General features: G+C 35.4%; 1 protein-coding gene across 1 annotated transcript; it reads left to right on the forward strand.

Annotated features, from left to right (window-relative positions):
- Positions 1 to 831: 831 nt before the first annotated feature.
- LOC104898541 (THO complex subunit 3) lies at positions 832 to 16,070 on the forward strand. The gene is made up of 12 exons (XM_010685635.4): positions 832 to 947; positions 1,099 to 1,191; positions 1,277 to 1,372; positions 5,781 to 5,910; positions 10,338 to 10,429; positions 10,651 to 10,719; positions 14,283 to 14,340; positions 14,422 to 14,521; positions 14,888 to 14,974; positions 15,064 to 15,142; positions 15,328 to 15,460; positions 15,580 to 16,070. Exons 2-12 carry the CDS (start codon positions 1,111 to 1,113, stop codon positions 15,612 to 15,614), a joined length of 960 nt encoding a protein of 319 aa, XP_010683937.1. The 5' UTR covers positions 832 to 947; positions 1,099 to 1,110; the 3' UTR covers positions 15,615 to 16,070.
- Positions 16,071 to 17,686: the final 1,616 nt, after the last annotated feature.

Consider the following 17,686-nt stretch of genomic DNA (forward strand, 5'->3'; position numbering starts at 1 on the left):
AAAAATAAAGCATTACAATTAATAAAAATGTAGAGGTTGTATATGATAAAACTTTCCATGTATATAAAATTGGATTAGGCCCACCCAATAATTTAATTCTGGATCCGCCACTAATGGGATGGTGGAAAGGGCTTGGATGTGGTGGTAGTAGTGGTGGCTAGGTGGTGGTGGTTGGGCGAGAAAAGAAGTAGAAGTGGGAGAAAATGGTCTGATCAATGAGAAAATACAACCAGTCACGATCAACAAAGACTGAGAAGATACCACCAAAACGTTAAAATAACTCAGGATCAACAAAGACTATTATGAGAAGATACCACTAAAACGTTAAAATAACTCATAAGTAGAATTGTTTTAACAAGATCGCCTAATTTTTTTTTTCCAAGGCCCAAGGGGTACTTGAGTTACCTGAATAATCCCTTGATATCGTAATTCGTAACTCGACTGAGGCTATGTTTAGTTCACCTGAAATTTTCTGATCTGAACTTATCTGATCTGATCTGAACTTATTTTTTCTGATCTGATCTGATCTGAACTTATTTTTTCTGAACTGATCTGATTACATGATCTTATCTTTTAGATTTCTCTCAATATATAAGAAAAAATATAGTCATGTGGGGTCTTGTTTGATTCGTCTCAATGAGTATTTTATTAATATTCAATTATTATAATTTTTACTAATATGTAATGAAAGATATTTAATAGTAAAAATAAGTTTTAAAACTGACTGATCTGATCTGATCTGATCTGAACTTATTTTTTCTGATCTGATCTGATCTGATCTGATTAGATCTGAAATAAACAAAAATAAGGTGAACTGAACATAGCCTGAGTCGAAAGCTCCAAGCTCTGGCTCTCCTTACAAACACATTGTCTCTCTTCCACTCTCTTGCTGTCTCTTGTTCACTCCACAGTCTCCAATAATCGTCCGTTTTTCTAGGAAATTTCAGGTTCAAAATCTCTTTCTCACTTTCTTCTTTTGTTTTGTTTTTGGTACTTCTTATTCGTCCAACCGTTTTATGATCTTTGCTAAAAAAAATGTCATAAATTGTTGTATGATTCTTTGTTTCGGCTATATTCATACTATTGTCGAATTTGTAGCTGATTTCGTCAATGGCGGATCAGAAAGCGGAGGAAGCAACAATTCCATTCAAGAATCTCTACAGCAGAGAATATCAAGGTCACAAGAAGAAGGTTTGTTTAATTTGTGATTTTTATTTCTTCAACACAAATTTTGTCAGTATCAATGTTATGATTTTATGTTCAATTCTTCAAAAAGGTGCATTCAGTGGCTTGGAATTGCACTGGAACGAAGCTCGCTTCGGGTTCGGTCGATCAAACGGCTCGAGTTTGGCACATTGAACCTCATGGTCATGTAAGCGTTGATTTTGTGCCATTATCTTTGCTAAAATTTACTGGAATTGTTTGTGGTAATGTTTTTTTATTAGGGTTGTTGAACTAGTTAGAGTGAAAATGCATAGGTTCAACGAATATTGGGATGAATGTGTGGTGTGACGGTTGCTTTTGTTGAATTGGATTGTCAAATTTGATGTTTTAGTGACCACCTTCGTGTAAATTGGATGGTTTGGACAGCAATGAAGTGCCTTGTTTTTAATCTGAAGAGGAAGAGAGGTTCAATCGGAAGTTAATGTTTGATTCTGACTAGTTGTTGTTTGATGCTGTTGCTGGAGTTGAAAAATCGTCCATTCGACCTCTCTTTCAGCGAATTGTGATTGAATTGGACTTGGGGCTGTAATTAGGGAAATATCTTCAATTCTAGATTCAACTGGTAAAACCCTAATGTTGCATTTTGAAGGTTTAATCCACAGTATTAAGATGTGAATCATGAATCAGTTGGAATATTTATTAACACAGGTTGGTGCCACCACCTGTTTGTTTTCCCTTACACTTCTCGCTAGTCAATTGTCCTTTCCTTCTTTCTCTTGCTCGCCCTCTGTCTTTTCCTTTTCATAGTTTGGGCTGCAATTCATTCCCTTCTTTGAGTTTTGCCTTTTTCTATTGCTCCTTCTTATAGTAGGTTCCGGATGGAGACTTGTCTTTCTCATATCATGTGTAATGTACAGATGAAAACTGGAGAATTTTCAGTTTTGATAGCATAAAGTGGAGAAATTGGAGAAGCCATATGTTTTTTGTACGAGAACGGTGTATTATACCTAAAGATAAAGCTAGTTATATGAATAGTTGGAATGTTGTTGCTTTCCTGCTGCGTATAGTAATGATTACTAGATAATTATAGAGGGAAACCAATTTTTAGAATCCAGCCATGAAGCATAAGAGTTTTGTTAGAAAACCAAAAGAGTTTGTGGTCAAATTGAATAACGATTCACCCAATACCATTATAAAATGATATTGATTGACATTCCATGAGGAATGAATAAACAAGCTAGGTAGTGAGAAGCATTGAGACTTTTGATAAACAAACCAAATAAATTTTTGGGCGAACTGACTAGGTATTATCGTGGACCATCTGGGAATGCATACTGAGCGACCTACCCATTGAATGACAAAACATGCTAGCTAGTGAACTATATTCTTTTACAAATTCATGCACTAGAGCGTGTTGCAGATAGCAACGTCAGTTACTCACTAGTCACTAGATGATGTATATGTGCTCTCTTTGATTGGTGTGCGCTAGATTATACTTGCAGAGAATTGTGTTTCCATGCTATAAACACCAACCTATATGTCAGAGATAGTTGGAAGTATGAATACTAATAATATGCTCCAAAAGTGTAGGCCAATTTTCACCATTTCTGTTTTGCCGAGATAAAAATAAGTCTTTCACGTGTTTTTCTTCACTATGAGGTGGACTAATATCTATGGAGATCTTTATCTCTTTCCACAGAGAGTCTTGAGTTTGTCCTTTGAATATTATGGATTGGCTGCAATGACTATTATGAGTAATGAGAAGTGTGTGGTTGGAGAGGAATGCCTGAGGTTTCTCAAGAGTGACTGTTCCTGTGATTTTTTTGTGAGATTAAGCAACTGCTACAGCATCTATATGGGCTTTCAGTCACCATTTTATTAGGAAGATTCAAAGGGATTGGGTTAAGTTGTAAATGTGCAATTGTGTTTTCTGTTTATGGTTGAGGAGAACTTGTCCTCTTTTCTAAACTCTCTTTTGTGCTGGCTAATATTTATAATATTTTTCTTATAACAAAAGAAAAGGATGGCACCAAAAGTTACTGTCCACTTTATGCATATATGTGAAATGCGATGGTGAATTCTATCTAAGGAGCATACAATGATGATAATAACTTGTAAAAGGAGATGTTTTTGTCAGCAAGATTGAATGGAAATGAGAGATTGCGAGCTGTTTATATCTACAACAGTGTCACCCATGTACAATGGAAGGCAAAGGACAAAAACTCATGCCTCCGTTCCGCGAAGCAACTTATTTATAAAATCAAGAAACGTTAAGCTTTGTTCAGAACCTCTCATACTATGCTCCTGCTCTTCAAAATATCAAAAAAAGGTTCTTAAAACCTTGACAAGGGGAGGCTCTACCCTAAAATTTCTGTTGGATTCCGAGTTGTGAACGAAACCATCATCAGCACTTCAGCGATCCAACCTTTCTTTATCTTCTAATTATTGCTTTCAATGAATTGAAAGAGTTGGTATTGGAAGCCGATAAGTGCTTCAACAAATTGATGTTAGAAACTACTTTTTCTCTCTTTGGAAGTTCCAAGCTTTTAAAACCTTTGAAAGGAATCATTTCAAGGGAAGGTTAAAGCTAATGGGTTAATTATTAACTTACATTTACTCCTTTGCAAAGTTATCCACTAAAATGGAGGGAACTTGACAGATTCCTCTATTAAATGCGGACCACAAGATAACCCCTCTTCTAAATTACAGTTTAAGTTTGAACCACCTTAGGGCCTCCGACCTCGTAACTCTCCTCGAATAAGGTTTAGAAACTCAAAATGGATTATCTCCTTTGAGGGGTAAATGATGTGGAGTAATCTGTATTGACAAGTGGTTAGGTACCATTGGCTCATGTGGCGTTTAATATCCTATAAGAGGACAAAGGGACATAACCTGTCATTAGGGGATTGTTTGGGCTCATTCCACTGGTCAATCCCATTTTGCGTGGGAAGTATCTCATCAAAGGCCAACCCCCCTATGAAGCCCACCATACACGAAATTACTAAAATATCCTTATATAAAGGGGATAGAGGAACCTCCAAGGGGGCCTAAGGCCGACTTTTTAGCTCCCCTTTATGGGAAGTATCATCCACTATAAATAGTGAACAGTCACAGGTTGTTGAAGAGAGTTCAATCACACTGGAATTGGTGGTACAAACTACAAAGTCCTCCAACTTTCACACTTTTGGAGAACTTCTAGATATTAATGAGACCAAAAGCTAAAGCTGAAGAAAACCTTTTTAAATGAAAGAGACGAAGGAGGCGAGAAGCAATTAAGAACCTAAAAGAGGTTATTGTTTTTCTAAGGTTGGAAAAAGTTACTTTTTTGAAACCCCCCCCCCCCCTTTCATGCTTTAAAAAGAGATAATGGCATTCCAAAAAGACCTCATTATGGGATGAAGACCGTCTTCAATGTAAAGGTATTCAACAATCAACCAACAAGCTTAAAGCTTCTCTCATAATCATTATGTTTTTTCTCTCTACATCAATCACTCCAGTGACTTAAGCATCAGAGGGGATTTCCCACGGTAGTTTATGCCTTGTTTTGTAGGAACACCGGCAACATTTCCACCTTAGAGCTCTTCGTCTTCCAGATATTACTTACTCGTTAATTTCTTGGCAGAAACCAGGATTATTCCGACCTTCTAATACCTAGCACACACTCAAAAGCAAAGTTCGTAAATCAGAGGATGCTTAGGATTTTTTATGCCTTCGCCTTTTTTCTTGAGACATTACCTACGGCCCTACGTATATCCCCATAAATGATGCCAGATAATACTTTGGAGTCTCTGGCATAATTCAGTCAAGTCTTACCACTTTGACTTTTGCAGTCAAATGAAATCTTTGTTATCGGCACCCCTGATTTTCTAACGGTCAAAATCGTATTCCTAGATATGTTAGGAGTTCAAATCCTTATAATTCCGAAGATAGAGAAAAGGAGGGAGGAAGCAATGCTAGAGAATTCATTATAAGTCTCATGTTTACAATTGACATGGTTGAAAGAAAAATCGGAATCAAAAGATAATATAAAAAAAAATTGAAAAGGAGAAAATGTACATATTCCCTCTATTGGTCCTCAACAAAATACATCTCAAAGGAGAAACATGAAGGTCAACTTAATCATTTCATAAGTGTTGACTATTAAAACTATGAAATATACTCATTGGATTCCTCTTGCATATCATTTCAATTATTCATTTTCGTAATATTAATTTATGTATTATTTGGAAAATAAATGGTTAAGCAATGTCCCGCAAATAATTTGAAAGCCAGATCTAGATGGAGTACTTTTTTTGTTATCTTTTGTCTATTATACAATGCTTGGATTTCAGCTTCCAAAGGTTCTATATAATAGATGGAATTTACTGGGTTATTTTGGGTGACTAATGGGAGTTATGAGACCAATCATAACATCGTTCTTGTTGCTAACCGTCTATGGTCCACATAATCATATAAATATAAAAGGGTAATTATTCTAGCATGTGCAGTTGGTATGTTGATTACAAAGATTTAGCAAATGCTATCACATATGGATAACATCTTACATATTATTTTCAGGTTTGTGTGTTCTGTATCCTTTTGTTTATTATTTAATATCCTTGGGGTGCTTGTTGCAGGGCAAGGTGAAAGATATTGAATTTAAGGGGCACACTGATAGCGTGGATCAGCTCTGTTGGGATCCCAAGCATGGAGATGTACTTGCAACAGCATCAGGGGACAAAACAGTGCGTTTGTGGGATGCTCGTAGTAAGTTAAGATTATTCTAGAATTTCCATTAACTTTTCTTTCTTATCACTTGCATGAGTAAGACATGAATTGGGGTAAGATTAGAGCTGGCAAAAGTTCATGCTCGTGTCATATATATATATATATATATATATATAATATATATATATATTATATATATATATTATATATATATATATATATATATATATATATATATAGGGTTTGAAAACCCTTGACACTAAGTCACTAACACGAGTGTTAGGGCTCGCAACGGAAATTTGGCTTTTACTAGATAATATGAAATCAATACCTCACAAGAATATATATTATTTCAGGATTAAACAAACAACCACTATAGAGGAAATAAATACTACCTCTGTTTTTTTTTTTTGCTAGTTGCAACAAATGCCTTTTTTTTTGCGCAAATATTAAGGTAATAGGAGAGAGTAAAATTTGACCCAATTGCCCATACTTTTTACATGCGGGGTAGTTCAAGTGAGGATAAAATTGTCAAATTGCCCCAAAACTTTTACAAGGAAGGAAATGTTGCATCTAAATAAAAACACCTATATATAGAACTTGTTGCAACTAAAAAAACAAAAGGAAGTATAACATAAGAAAATAATCTCCTTATATTATATTCTAACTCTTTGATGTGAACTAATTAATGATTACCAATTCTACATCTACGTGAAAACATTTTATAACAACTAAAAATGCTAACTAAGGAATGATTACATTGTCTAAATAAACACCTTATTTTTCCATCATTTCCCTTTTTCCTCTCCTAAAACTTCTCCACTCATTCACATTATTCAACTATTCTTAAATTAGATATAGTTAATTTAGGGAGTTAATTATATCCATATGGCATACATTCTCACCGTATCAAGCCGACGTCAAAATTTAAAGTGGTAAAATTTAACTTTTTAAAGATAATGGCTTCCACTAGTGAAACCGTCAAAATTGGGAAATATGAAATAGAGAAATTTAATGGGAGAAATGAATTTTCCTATTGAGGAATGCAAATGAAAAATTGCTAATTTCACAAAAGTTGCACAAACCGTTGGCGGGAAAAGATGTCCTTTAAGTTTGACATAATCCTATCAAACTTGTTGACATAATCTCGAATTGAGTTGCCTTCCTCCATCTTGCATGCCTACGATTTGGATTTTAGATAGATTCAATTCATTAGATTCTTCGTCATGAACTTGGTCTCTAACTTTAACCACACACCAGTACCGTTGCTTCTTCATTGACAAAGAATGTGACATCTCTTTCAAGGGCCCAAGGCATAAGATTATGGCTGCCCGTGCTTCAAGATTTAGCTCTTCCCAATCCTCGTCCTTCATTTATCCTGGTTTTTGTCTTTTCCCGCCAACGCTTTGTGCAACTTTTGTGAAATTAGCAAAATTTTCATTTGCATTCTCAAATAGGGAAAACCATCTTTCCCATTAAGTATCGCTACGTCATATTTCCCAACCTTGACAGTTCACTAGTAGAAGCCATTATCTTCAAAAAAAATTAAATTTTACCACTTTAAATTTTGATGTCGATTGAGAATATATGGATATGATTAACTCCCTAAATTAATTATATCTAATTTAAGAATATTTGAATAATGTGAATGAGTGGAGAAGTTTCAGGAGGGGAAAAATGGATGGAAAATAAGGTGTTCTATTTAGACAATATAATCATTTCTTAGTTAGCATTTTTAGTTGTTATATAATGTCTTCGCGTTGATGTAGAATTGGTAATCATTAATTAGTTCACATCAAAAAATTAGAATATAATATAAGGAGATTATTTTCTTATGTTATATTTTTTTCGTTCATAGTGGTTGTTTGTTTAGTTTCGAAATATTATATATTCTTGTGAGGTATTGATTTCATATTATGTAGTAAAACAATTGTTGAAGAAATAATAAGTTAATAACCACTATTTAATTTTTAGTTAAAAGGAAAGAAATTTAGTCCTTTGAAAGTTTAGAATAAATGCAAGCGTAATCTAAAAATTCAAAGGGAGTTAATAATTTACTAAAATTAACTATCCGTTTATAGGATAGTAAAACACGATAAATATATGCATTTATCATTTGTATAATGGATCCCCAAAACAAAAGGTAGAAAAGCTTAGGAACAAAAAGCTTTGAGAGAATTTTTTATAGGAATTCTTGGGTGTAATTGGAGTGTGTATCGGTCGAGAGTTATAATAAGTGTTGTGAACACTTGTATATTTTTATCTAGCCTTGTAAAAGTTTATAGCATATTTAGATATTCTAACACTTGTCGGGTAATCAATTTATTTGTGTGTGTTATTTAAGTTATTATTGTTATTCCTAATACTCTGATTCATAAGGAAAGGTGCATAATTTCCTAACAAAAGGAATTATGCAACTATGAACGTAAAAACTGAGAGAATCTTTTAGAGAAGATTAGGAAATTATGCAACTTTCCTTTATAATTGCATAATTTCTTTTGTTATGTACTTATGCAACTGTCCTTATGAATAAAATTAGAAGGAAAAACAATAATAACTAAAATAACACACAAATAAACCGATCATTCGATTAAGTGTTAGAATCTTTAAATACGCTGGAAAACTTTTGCCGAAAAGATAAAAATATACAAGTGTTCAGAACACTTGTTATAACTCACGACCCATACACACCCCAATTACACCTAAGAATTTTACTATAAAAAATTCTCTCAAGCTTCTATCCTTAAGTTTTTCTACTTTTTGTATTGGGGATACAATATACAGATGATAAATGCATATAGTTATAGTGTTTTACTATCCTATAAATAAGTAGTTAATTTTAGCAAATTATTAACTCTCTTTAAATTTTTAGTTGCACGCCAACAATTGCTTTTAGTAGATAATATGAAATCAATACCTCACAAGAATATATAATATTCCGAGACTAAACAAACAACCACTATGAAGGATATAAATATAACATAAGAAATAATCTTCTTATATTTTATTCTAACTTTTTGATGTGAACTAATTAATGATTACCAATTCTACATCTACGTGAAGACATTTTATAACAACTATAAATTCTAACCAAGGAAGATTACATTGTCTAAAGAAACACCTTATTTTTCCAATATTCTCCTTTTTCCTCTCCTAAAACTTCTCCACTCATTTAAATTATTCATAAATTAGATTTAATTAATATAGGGAGTTAATTATATCCGTATATTCTCACACCGAGTTACCCGACCCATTTAATAAGACGTGTCAAGATGCCTTAACACTAAGCCACAATATTCACATCTGGTTTGTATTGTGTTGTCGTGTTAAGCTACTTTGGCAGTTTCAAACCAGCTTTGTACATAAAATCCTAAATTTGTTTAGCAATTGTGTTTAACGGGTTTAAGTGTGTCATCATCGTGTTGAAAATCTCAATATTAACCCGACTCCTTTAATAAGATGTGTCATGTCGTGTTCACCCGTTTAATTATACGACTGTAAATGCTCAACACTAACCCATTTCTTCCATATTTGATTTGTGTTGTGTTGTCATGTCAGCTTTTGTCAGCTCTAGGTAAGACTGTACATTACACATGACCATCCTAGACCTTGCCACAGTCAGATCCTCGTCAGTTTGTGATGTTTACTCTCATGCACTACTTCATAAACTCTATGTGATTTTATCATATCCCTGCATCCCCAACCAAAACGAAGCAAAATATGCTTTAACTATACTCTAGGTGGGCCCAAACTTGCCTTTCAATGGCTTTTGTATCATCTCCCTTTTGACATTGTTATTTATTTCAATTTATATTATCATCATATAGTATTATATTTGTGTTACTATAGTTATTGTTATTAGTACTAATATTACTCCTACTATGATTATGTTTAATAGATACTTGATCACTTTCACTACTACTAATAGTCTAATACTACATCCTCTATGTCCCTAAAAGAACCTTGTTGCTACTCTTGATTTAATAAGTGCAAGCGTGTGTTAATTTTTAAACTCCTAGACAGACATCTATGGGATTCACAGTGGGTGGCAATAGAGTTAGGTATTACTATGACACTGCATAGAAAACAGATTGACATTATCTCATTAGTATTTTCTACCAGGTGGATCGTGTGAGGCTTCCTCTTCCACTTGACTGGTTAGGGCCTTAGGGGGGTTGTGCTGCATTTCTTTATTTTCTTCATTGGCAGCCATTATCCAGATCCATATAGGCTGATTTATCTTTTTGTCTTTTGATTCCTGTTGAATAACCACCATAAATTCAAATCCCCCTTGAAAGGATTGAACTTTGATGTGAACCCTAATTGGAGAAACTAGTGTTGAAATCGTTAGTGTAAAGATCAAATGTGAAAACAGTGAGCCAACTGGCTGGAAGCAGATATCCTTTATCATTCAACTTGTTGTCTGGGATAAGGCTCTTTACTATATTTAATCTTGTGTCGTGCAGGTGGGAAATGCTCACAGCAAGCAGAACTTAGTGGTGAAAATATTAACATTACGTATAAACCTGACGGGACACACATAGCTGTCGGAAACAGGGTAAATTTTGCAATTTTTGTGCTGATTCTTGTTAATAATTTGCACAGTTTTGAGCTTTTGTTCTTTTTGCTTAGCTCTTTTCTGAGTATAATATCACTTTAGGGATGGTTGACAACATGTCAGCCAATTTTTTGTGCCTTTGCTTGGATATGCCAGCTTATACCTGACCGTAGGCTCTGGGATGTTTTGTCTTGTTTTCACCCAAGTTTTCTTCCTTGTAGGATGATGAATTAACCATATTGGATGTTAGGAAATTCAAGCCAATTCACAGGCGCAAATTCAACTATGAGGTGAGCTTTATTGTGCTTATTGCTCATTATTCTCTTGAATGATTCAGACGTTCCCCTTAAGTATGCTTCGGGAAACGTGGGAAGATGCGTACTGGGTTTTCCACTTAAATTATGGCTGCTATCTAAAAGGTTTAAAGCTCAGAAGCTCTCTAAAAGATTGCTGGGTCTTAGGCGGCGAGACTAACTATCTCCGTTTTCTGTTCACTATTGCTGTTAATGATCTCAGATTTTCAGGAGTGCCACTATCTACAGGTACAGGGGGAGGAGGCGTGTTGTTTCTTATGTACTATTTGTGGATGATAGTATTCTGTATTCTTTTCTTTTGGATAATAGTGATTAGTTCATGATTGTGTTAACTCTTAAGGTGCTTCAGCTTATTTTTGGCCTTAGAATTAACCTTTGTAAGTCTAGCAATTATGCTCTTAACTTGGATTCAGATGCCCTTGGCAATCTTGCTTCTTTGGTGGCTTTTTTGATTCCTGGTTTCCCTATCCAAATGTCAGGGTTTCATTGGTCTGGAGGCTATCTTTTTCAGATTCGGTGATTAAAAAGGTCTCTAAGAGATTGGATAGGTGGAAGGTTTTTTTTTTTTTTTGCTCTTTTTTCGAATTTTTGGGGGGAGATGGGATGACATTGTTTTTTGTATTCCTTTAAAATACCTTTCTCTTCTAAGCTGCTATATGGGGTTGCTAGAATGTTAGAGCAGCTTACGAGGGACTTTCATTTGTCGTAGTTGAATGATTAAATAGGGATCATTTTGCTGCTTAGATTTTGGTCTGTTGGCCGTGGGAAGAGGGAAAGTTAGGTTTCGATGATATGGTGTCTAAGAATATCTTTAGTGGGGGAAGTGACCATGGAGATTCTCTTTGGATCCTGACTCGATTTGGCATAGGGTGATTAAGAGTAAGATTGATTTATCATCACTGCCTTGGCGATTACTGATGTCTCCTGACTTAGGCCACGGAAGTTTGTCTCAGATATATCTTCTTTATTCCTTTCCTTGGTCAAATTGTGGGTGTGTAAGGGGTGATCGTGATAATGGGATCTTGTGAAGATTCTAGGGCAGGAGAACCGTTCTCTATCCTTTTCTCCATCTCTATGACTTTATACTTGGCATCATGCTCCTGCTTCACAGTTTATGATTTGGCATGGCAAAAGTTCATCTTGAAATCTACTTTTGAGGAGGTATCCTAAGGATAAGAAGTTGGGGAATAGAGAGTCACTACCTTAATGAGCTCTTTAATTTTGTTGCTTCTTCCGTTACTCCTGATCGTTTGGCTAGCTGATCATTCTGAAGTTTTTCCATGTAAAGTAATCAATAGACATATGCTGAACTCTTTAGTTACCGCTGTTCCCTGTTTCCAATTCCGAAGGCAAGGTTGGTATGAAGTTGAAGGCATCTGTGTGGACATGAGTTGTGGAAAAGATTAACACCCTTGATAATTTGCAGGTGGGGCTGCCAATGCCAACATGAGCGTTGTCCCCAATGTTCGTATAATTAGTAATAAGGTTGAAGAGTCTGATTTTCACCTTTCCTTTCACAAAACTTATTGGCTTAGTAGGACACTCTAGAGTCTACACTTGTCATGTTTCTTCATTGGGCTAGGTGCAAGTGAGCCAATGAGGTAGTTTGGTTTTGGGTGGAGGAAATATGAAGGCGTTTTGAAGGTGTGCGTTTGAGTTTTGCGCACTTTAGTTGAAACATAATGATTGCAGCTTATGTAATTAGGCTAATGGGGTGGAGGTTACATGAGACCTTGTGATCTTAGCTTCTTTGTCGGTATGTGGCCAATGGTGCTTAAAAAAGTTCGGGCGTCTAGCATGAACGGTGCACATTTTTGTCAATTTTAAGGATGCTTTCCCCTTTGCGATGTATCTTGTGATGTGATTTTTCTTCTCAATTGAAGTTGAAATCAGGTAACTTAGGTTTTGTTTTGTTCAACTTATATTTACTTATTTTCAGAAAGTTAGGGAAGTTCAGAAACAAAAAAGTTCAGAATAATTAAGAAAAATTCAGAATCACAAAAGTTTCAAAAAATTAAGAAAAGTTCATAAAGTTACAAGTATATAAAAATTAAGTAATGTTCCGAAAATTTAAAGCAAAAATCAAAGAAAGTTGCAAGAAGTTCTGAAAAATCAGAGAAGTTCCAAAAAATAAGTTATTTTCCAGAAATTACTTGAACAGAACAGACCCTCAGTTGTTTCTATTATAAATGTCGTAAATTTAGTATCAAAATAAACCAGATTATTGTTGTTAGTCAGATCAAGAGGTTTTGGCAACGGAAAACGTGGAAATATAAACATGTCAGCTAGCTGAATCTATCTAAGCTAGAGCAACTAGCTTATCATCTTAGCTTAGATTCAGCTATTACTTTTTTCTTACTCATTAGAGAAGGCCTTAGCTAAGTGTATATTTCATTTAACTTACCATCTAACTTAGCTGAACATGCTTACCAAAGTTCAAACCTACTCTGGTTGCTAAAACTTGGGTTTTGATGTAAGCATTATCACCTTGGCTTATAGGTGAAGCCCACGGAGGTCTTACATGCTATTAATTTTTAAGTGCCATACCGTCGGTCTTCTTCCATTCACAAGCTCTTCCCAAGTCTTTCTTTATTCAAATAGAAAAGTGTGATAGTTGTTAAAGTTGTTGAAATTTCAGTTTCTTCTGAGGGATTTGGTAAGTTATCCTAATTCACTCCATCTCCACTACATGTAAAACTAATCCTAATTGTTTATTTTGTGTAGTCAACCTTGGTCATTGATCAAATAAGGGTAAACATGTCATAGATAACACCAATTATTAATCATATTTAACAATTGACGCAACCTAAACTTGCCACCGTAAGTGACATAGTCTAGAATTTTTTATTTCAACTACGATTTCTAATGATGATATTGCTCTTATTGGTGGCAGACATATTCGAATTCTTCTTTCATAGCTAATAAGATGGTGGATGATTCTAGTACAAGTGGGTAATCTAAAGTTATCTTTATGCTCAATTTTGCGAAGCTTATGATAGAAACTGATGGAATGTTTTGGATAAAGTGATGGAGAATAAAGGTTTTGGTTTTAGGCTGAGGAGATGTTATAGGAGTAGTCCCTTCCACTGTGTATTAGTGTTAGTTAATAAGCGAACTAGGAGATGGTTTTAGGCTACTTTTGGTTGTAGGCTAGGTGGTCCACCTATCTTGTTAACTTGATAAAACAATCACACAACTACATGGGGCACAACCCGAGCCATCAACAAGTTTAACACTTGATAAAACAATCACTTCTCTTTACAGTGCTTAATTTTTTTCAAAAAAAATGTGTGTTTGCGTTGTGTGTGTGTGTGTGTTTATGTGTGTGTATGTGTATACACACGTGCGTGTTTTCCATGCATATTTATGCTCGAGTGAAAATAAAAGTTTCACATGGGAAGTAACTTCCAGCTTCTGCACTCCTGCAATTGATTTCCACACTCTTCTCCCAGAGATGTGTAGAGATCAACTTGGCAAGTGTAAGCTCTAACATAGTTCTGTTATATGATGGCTCAAAAATTCTGCAACTCTTTTTGCAGGTAAATGAGATTGCCTGGGACATGACAGGAGATAAGTTCTTTCTGACAACTGGAAATGGTGAGTAGTTTATCGATGTAGAATATTGATCTGTGCGTGTAAAATATATATGTCAATATCAATGGTGTTTTGCGAAAATAGGTACTGTCGAAGTCCTTGCATACCCATCTTTGAAGGCACTTGACACCCTTACGGCTCACACTGCTGGTTGCTATTGCATTGCAATTGATCCACTGGGAAGGTATATTAACTTCTGTCTCAACCTATACATCCATCATATTTTGGACATTTTATGCATTTCACTTTTTTATAGAAAGATAAATCAGAGGAAACATTAGAAAATGATGTTGCTTCATTAATCTGCTGAAGTATCTCTTGTGACTATGGGGTGTGATTGCTATCCTGGACGTAGTGTTATTTGTGGCCTTGTGGTCTTCATCTCTGTTTACCCTCTGGTTGATTAACTATTTGTTGCACATTGAAGGCTGATGTTACCCTTCTTGATCTTATGTCTATAAAGATCCCGTGGTTCATGCTCTGTTGCATATTTTTTTACAAGCAATATATCCAAACAACTTTCGTTGAATAGCTCTGTGGTTAATGGCAGATATTTTGCTGTTGGAAGTGCGGATTCATTGGTCAGCCTTTGGGATATTAAAGAGATGCTATGCGTACGAACTTTTGTAAAACTCGAGTAAGACTACCTTGTATTTATCTTTAATTCTTGATGTTTATATATATTTGTTATCTCCTATCATCCTGTAATTACTCTAATAATTTCAGGTGGCCAGTCCGAACAATAAGTTTCAATCACACTGGAGAATATATTGCTTCAGCTAGTGAAGATTTATTTATTGACATAGTAAGAGTCCTAAATATCCTTTTATTGATAAATTTGAAACCTAACCAGTTCTAAACCCACTATCAAAATTTGGTAACTGAACTCCTTGCCGTCAAACTAGCATGAAGAACCAAGTTATATCATCTTTTTAGGTGTAGGCAATCTTTACTTTCATTGATCTGATTTGAGAAATCTTCATATTTCAGTCAAATGTTGAAACTGGACGGTCTATTCATCAAATACCTTGTCGGGCGGCAATGAATAGTGTTGAATGGAATCCAAAATCCAATTTGCTTGCTTATGCTGGAGATGATAAAAATAAATACCAAGCTGATGAAGGTTATAATATTTCAGTGCTCTTTCCATTGAACTTGACATTTATATACTTCTGTAGCTCAATTCAATTTGGGAGGACAATCTTTACATTTTCACCCTTTTTTCTGGTGGGGTTTTGGCAGGTGTTTTTCGCATCTTTGGTTTCCAGAGTGCCTAGCGTTTGCAGATACAAGGTGTTGTTATGCCCACTTAACCTTACCTCGAGAGCATTCTGCTGAACCTTATTTGGGTGAGGAATGTGCAGATTATACAAGAGGTTATATTTAGGTCATTTTATCAAATGTGCAGCAGTCCAGGAAATTTTTTTGGCTGCCAGGCTGTGATAGACCTGTATCTTTCGGCTTACCATATATTCCCTTGAAAGACCGAATGTATAGCCTTAAATTTTCTTCTGCCTCCTTTTTCCAATAGAATTGTAATTTCTCTCCCTTAAGAGAAGAGTCCCCTAACTTCTTATAATGTACCCAAAAAAAAAAAGACCTGTAAGTTCTAGGATGATACGAACAGATTGTGCAGGGCTTGTGTTGCCCTAACATTTGTGTATGCCTTTATGGGTGAACGGACTGTTCGGATTAGATTTTACTTGACTTGATTAGGTGCCGACTGCTGATCATATATGTAGGCGTCATGTAGTTCGGGTTGGGTCCTTGGGGGAATATGATAAATTAGTTTATTTTGGAAAATCAATTAAATCTTATATTACTTCCTCCGTTTCGTTTTAAATACAACAAAGTAATATATTATTAATTATATCTCACAAATAACATCTTTTTGTTACATTTAAAACGAAACGGAGGAAGTATATTAATTTTTGGGCTGACTTTGGTTCGAGTTGGCATCCAGTTTTGTACTTCTGGGTTAGAGGTGATCATGGGCCGGGCTGCAGCCAAAAAAAAATTCCCATTGGCTGGGCCTAAATTCGGGCCAAATTTTTGTGTCCAAAGCCCGCTATTTCGGGCCTAAATTAGTTGGCTTTTGCGGGCCAAAATGACCGGGTCAAAAAAATAGACTAAAAAGTCGTTTTTGGCTTGCCCAAAGCCTGCCTAAAGCAAAAAAAATATGGGCCGAGCCGAGCCTGGCCCGCGGGTCGAAAAATTCTGCCCAAAAACGGGTCGGGCCAAAATGATCGCCTCTATTCTGGGTACAATTTGACTTTGGATTGAGGTTAGCGAACTGAGTTAGTGCCGCTTTGTTCCCAATTATGATGGTTGATTTCGACTTGCAATTCTTTGATTTTGGGGGTGTGCAACGGACTTTTCTATTGGAAATCTAATTGGCTAGAATAATTTTGGGCTCATTATGAAGTCTAAAATTATTTTGAATCACTAAGATTTTATGGTAATTTTTTTTTCCAAATAACCATCACACAAAACGTGTGTTTTCGTTAAGATAACCGTGGAAATGTGAATTCTACTGTTGAGCTATAGTGAAGTCCACCGAAATGGACTTTCACCTGACATGTAATGCATATTGGGAAAGTTTTATCTCAGCCGCTCCAATTGTTAAACTTGCGCAGATGTACACAGTGAAATTTTTGCCTATAAATATTGCCATTGTAGTAAGTGAATTTGATCATTCATGTATAATATATTCTACTAGTATATTTCTATCAGTACCTTCTCTCTATTATATATTTCTCACAACATTTTTAAGTAACTACCTAGTATAACTTTTTTTTTTTTTGTATAGCATCACCATATGATAATATCCATTGAAAAATCTATCAATGGTGCGTACCCTTTTTTACCCCCAATTTCACACCAATAACTTCCTTGCGCATTGTACTTCATCTTAAGCTTAGATCATATGGACCTCACTCAAGACGGGTGACGATTAGGAGACAATTGTTTCGTCAAAACACATTGCAGGGGGTCCCATCGTGATGCATGATTTTTGGGTGAACGTATGAACCTTAAAAAATGACATTAGATGCCTAGATGGGGATCACATGATTGCTGCTCCTATCTGGTCTCATATTGCCCATATCCATGCAGGAAATGTTCATGTGCATGGATCATGGATGGGTTGCTGACAAAATTTGCTTTGTCTTTTAAAGGCGAGTTCTGGGGGACGAGTCCTTTCAAAACACTTAACATGCTAACCTTGTCACTACCATTCTAACCTTGTTACTGTCTAGACAGCTTGGCTTCACACTTCCTTTTAAGTTGTTGACATTCTTTACTACCCGAGCAAGGTATGATCCAATTGCAGATTGCTCGTCACTCATGC

The sequence above is a fragment of the Beta vulgaris genome, chromosome 7, assembly GCF_026745355.1.
Source record: "Beta vulgaris subsp. vulgaris cultivar EL10 chromosome 7, EL10.2, whole genome shotgun sequence".
Lineage (NCBI taxonomy): Eukaryota > Viridiplantae > Streptophyta > Magnoliopsida > Caryophyllales > Amaranthaceae > Beta > Beta vulgaris.

Coding starts and splice junctions, on each gene's coding strand:
- LOC104898541 (XM_010685635.4), top strand. CDS start 1,111: ATGGCGGATCAGAAAGCGGAGGAAGCAACAATTCCATTCAAGAATCTC. Junction 1,373..5,780: donor ACATTGAACCTCATGGTCAT/GTAAGCGTTGAT, acceptor TGCTTGTTGCAG/GGCAAGGTGAAAGATATTGA. Junction 15,461..15,579: donor TAAATACCAAGCTGATGAAG/GTTATAATATTT, acceptor GGGTTTTGGCAG/GTGTTTTTCGCATCTTTGGT.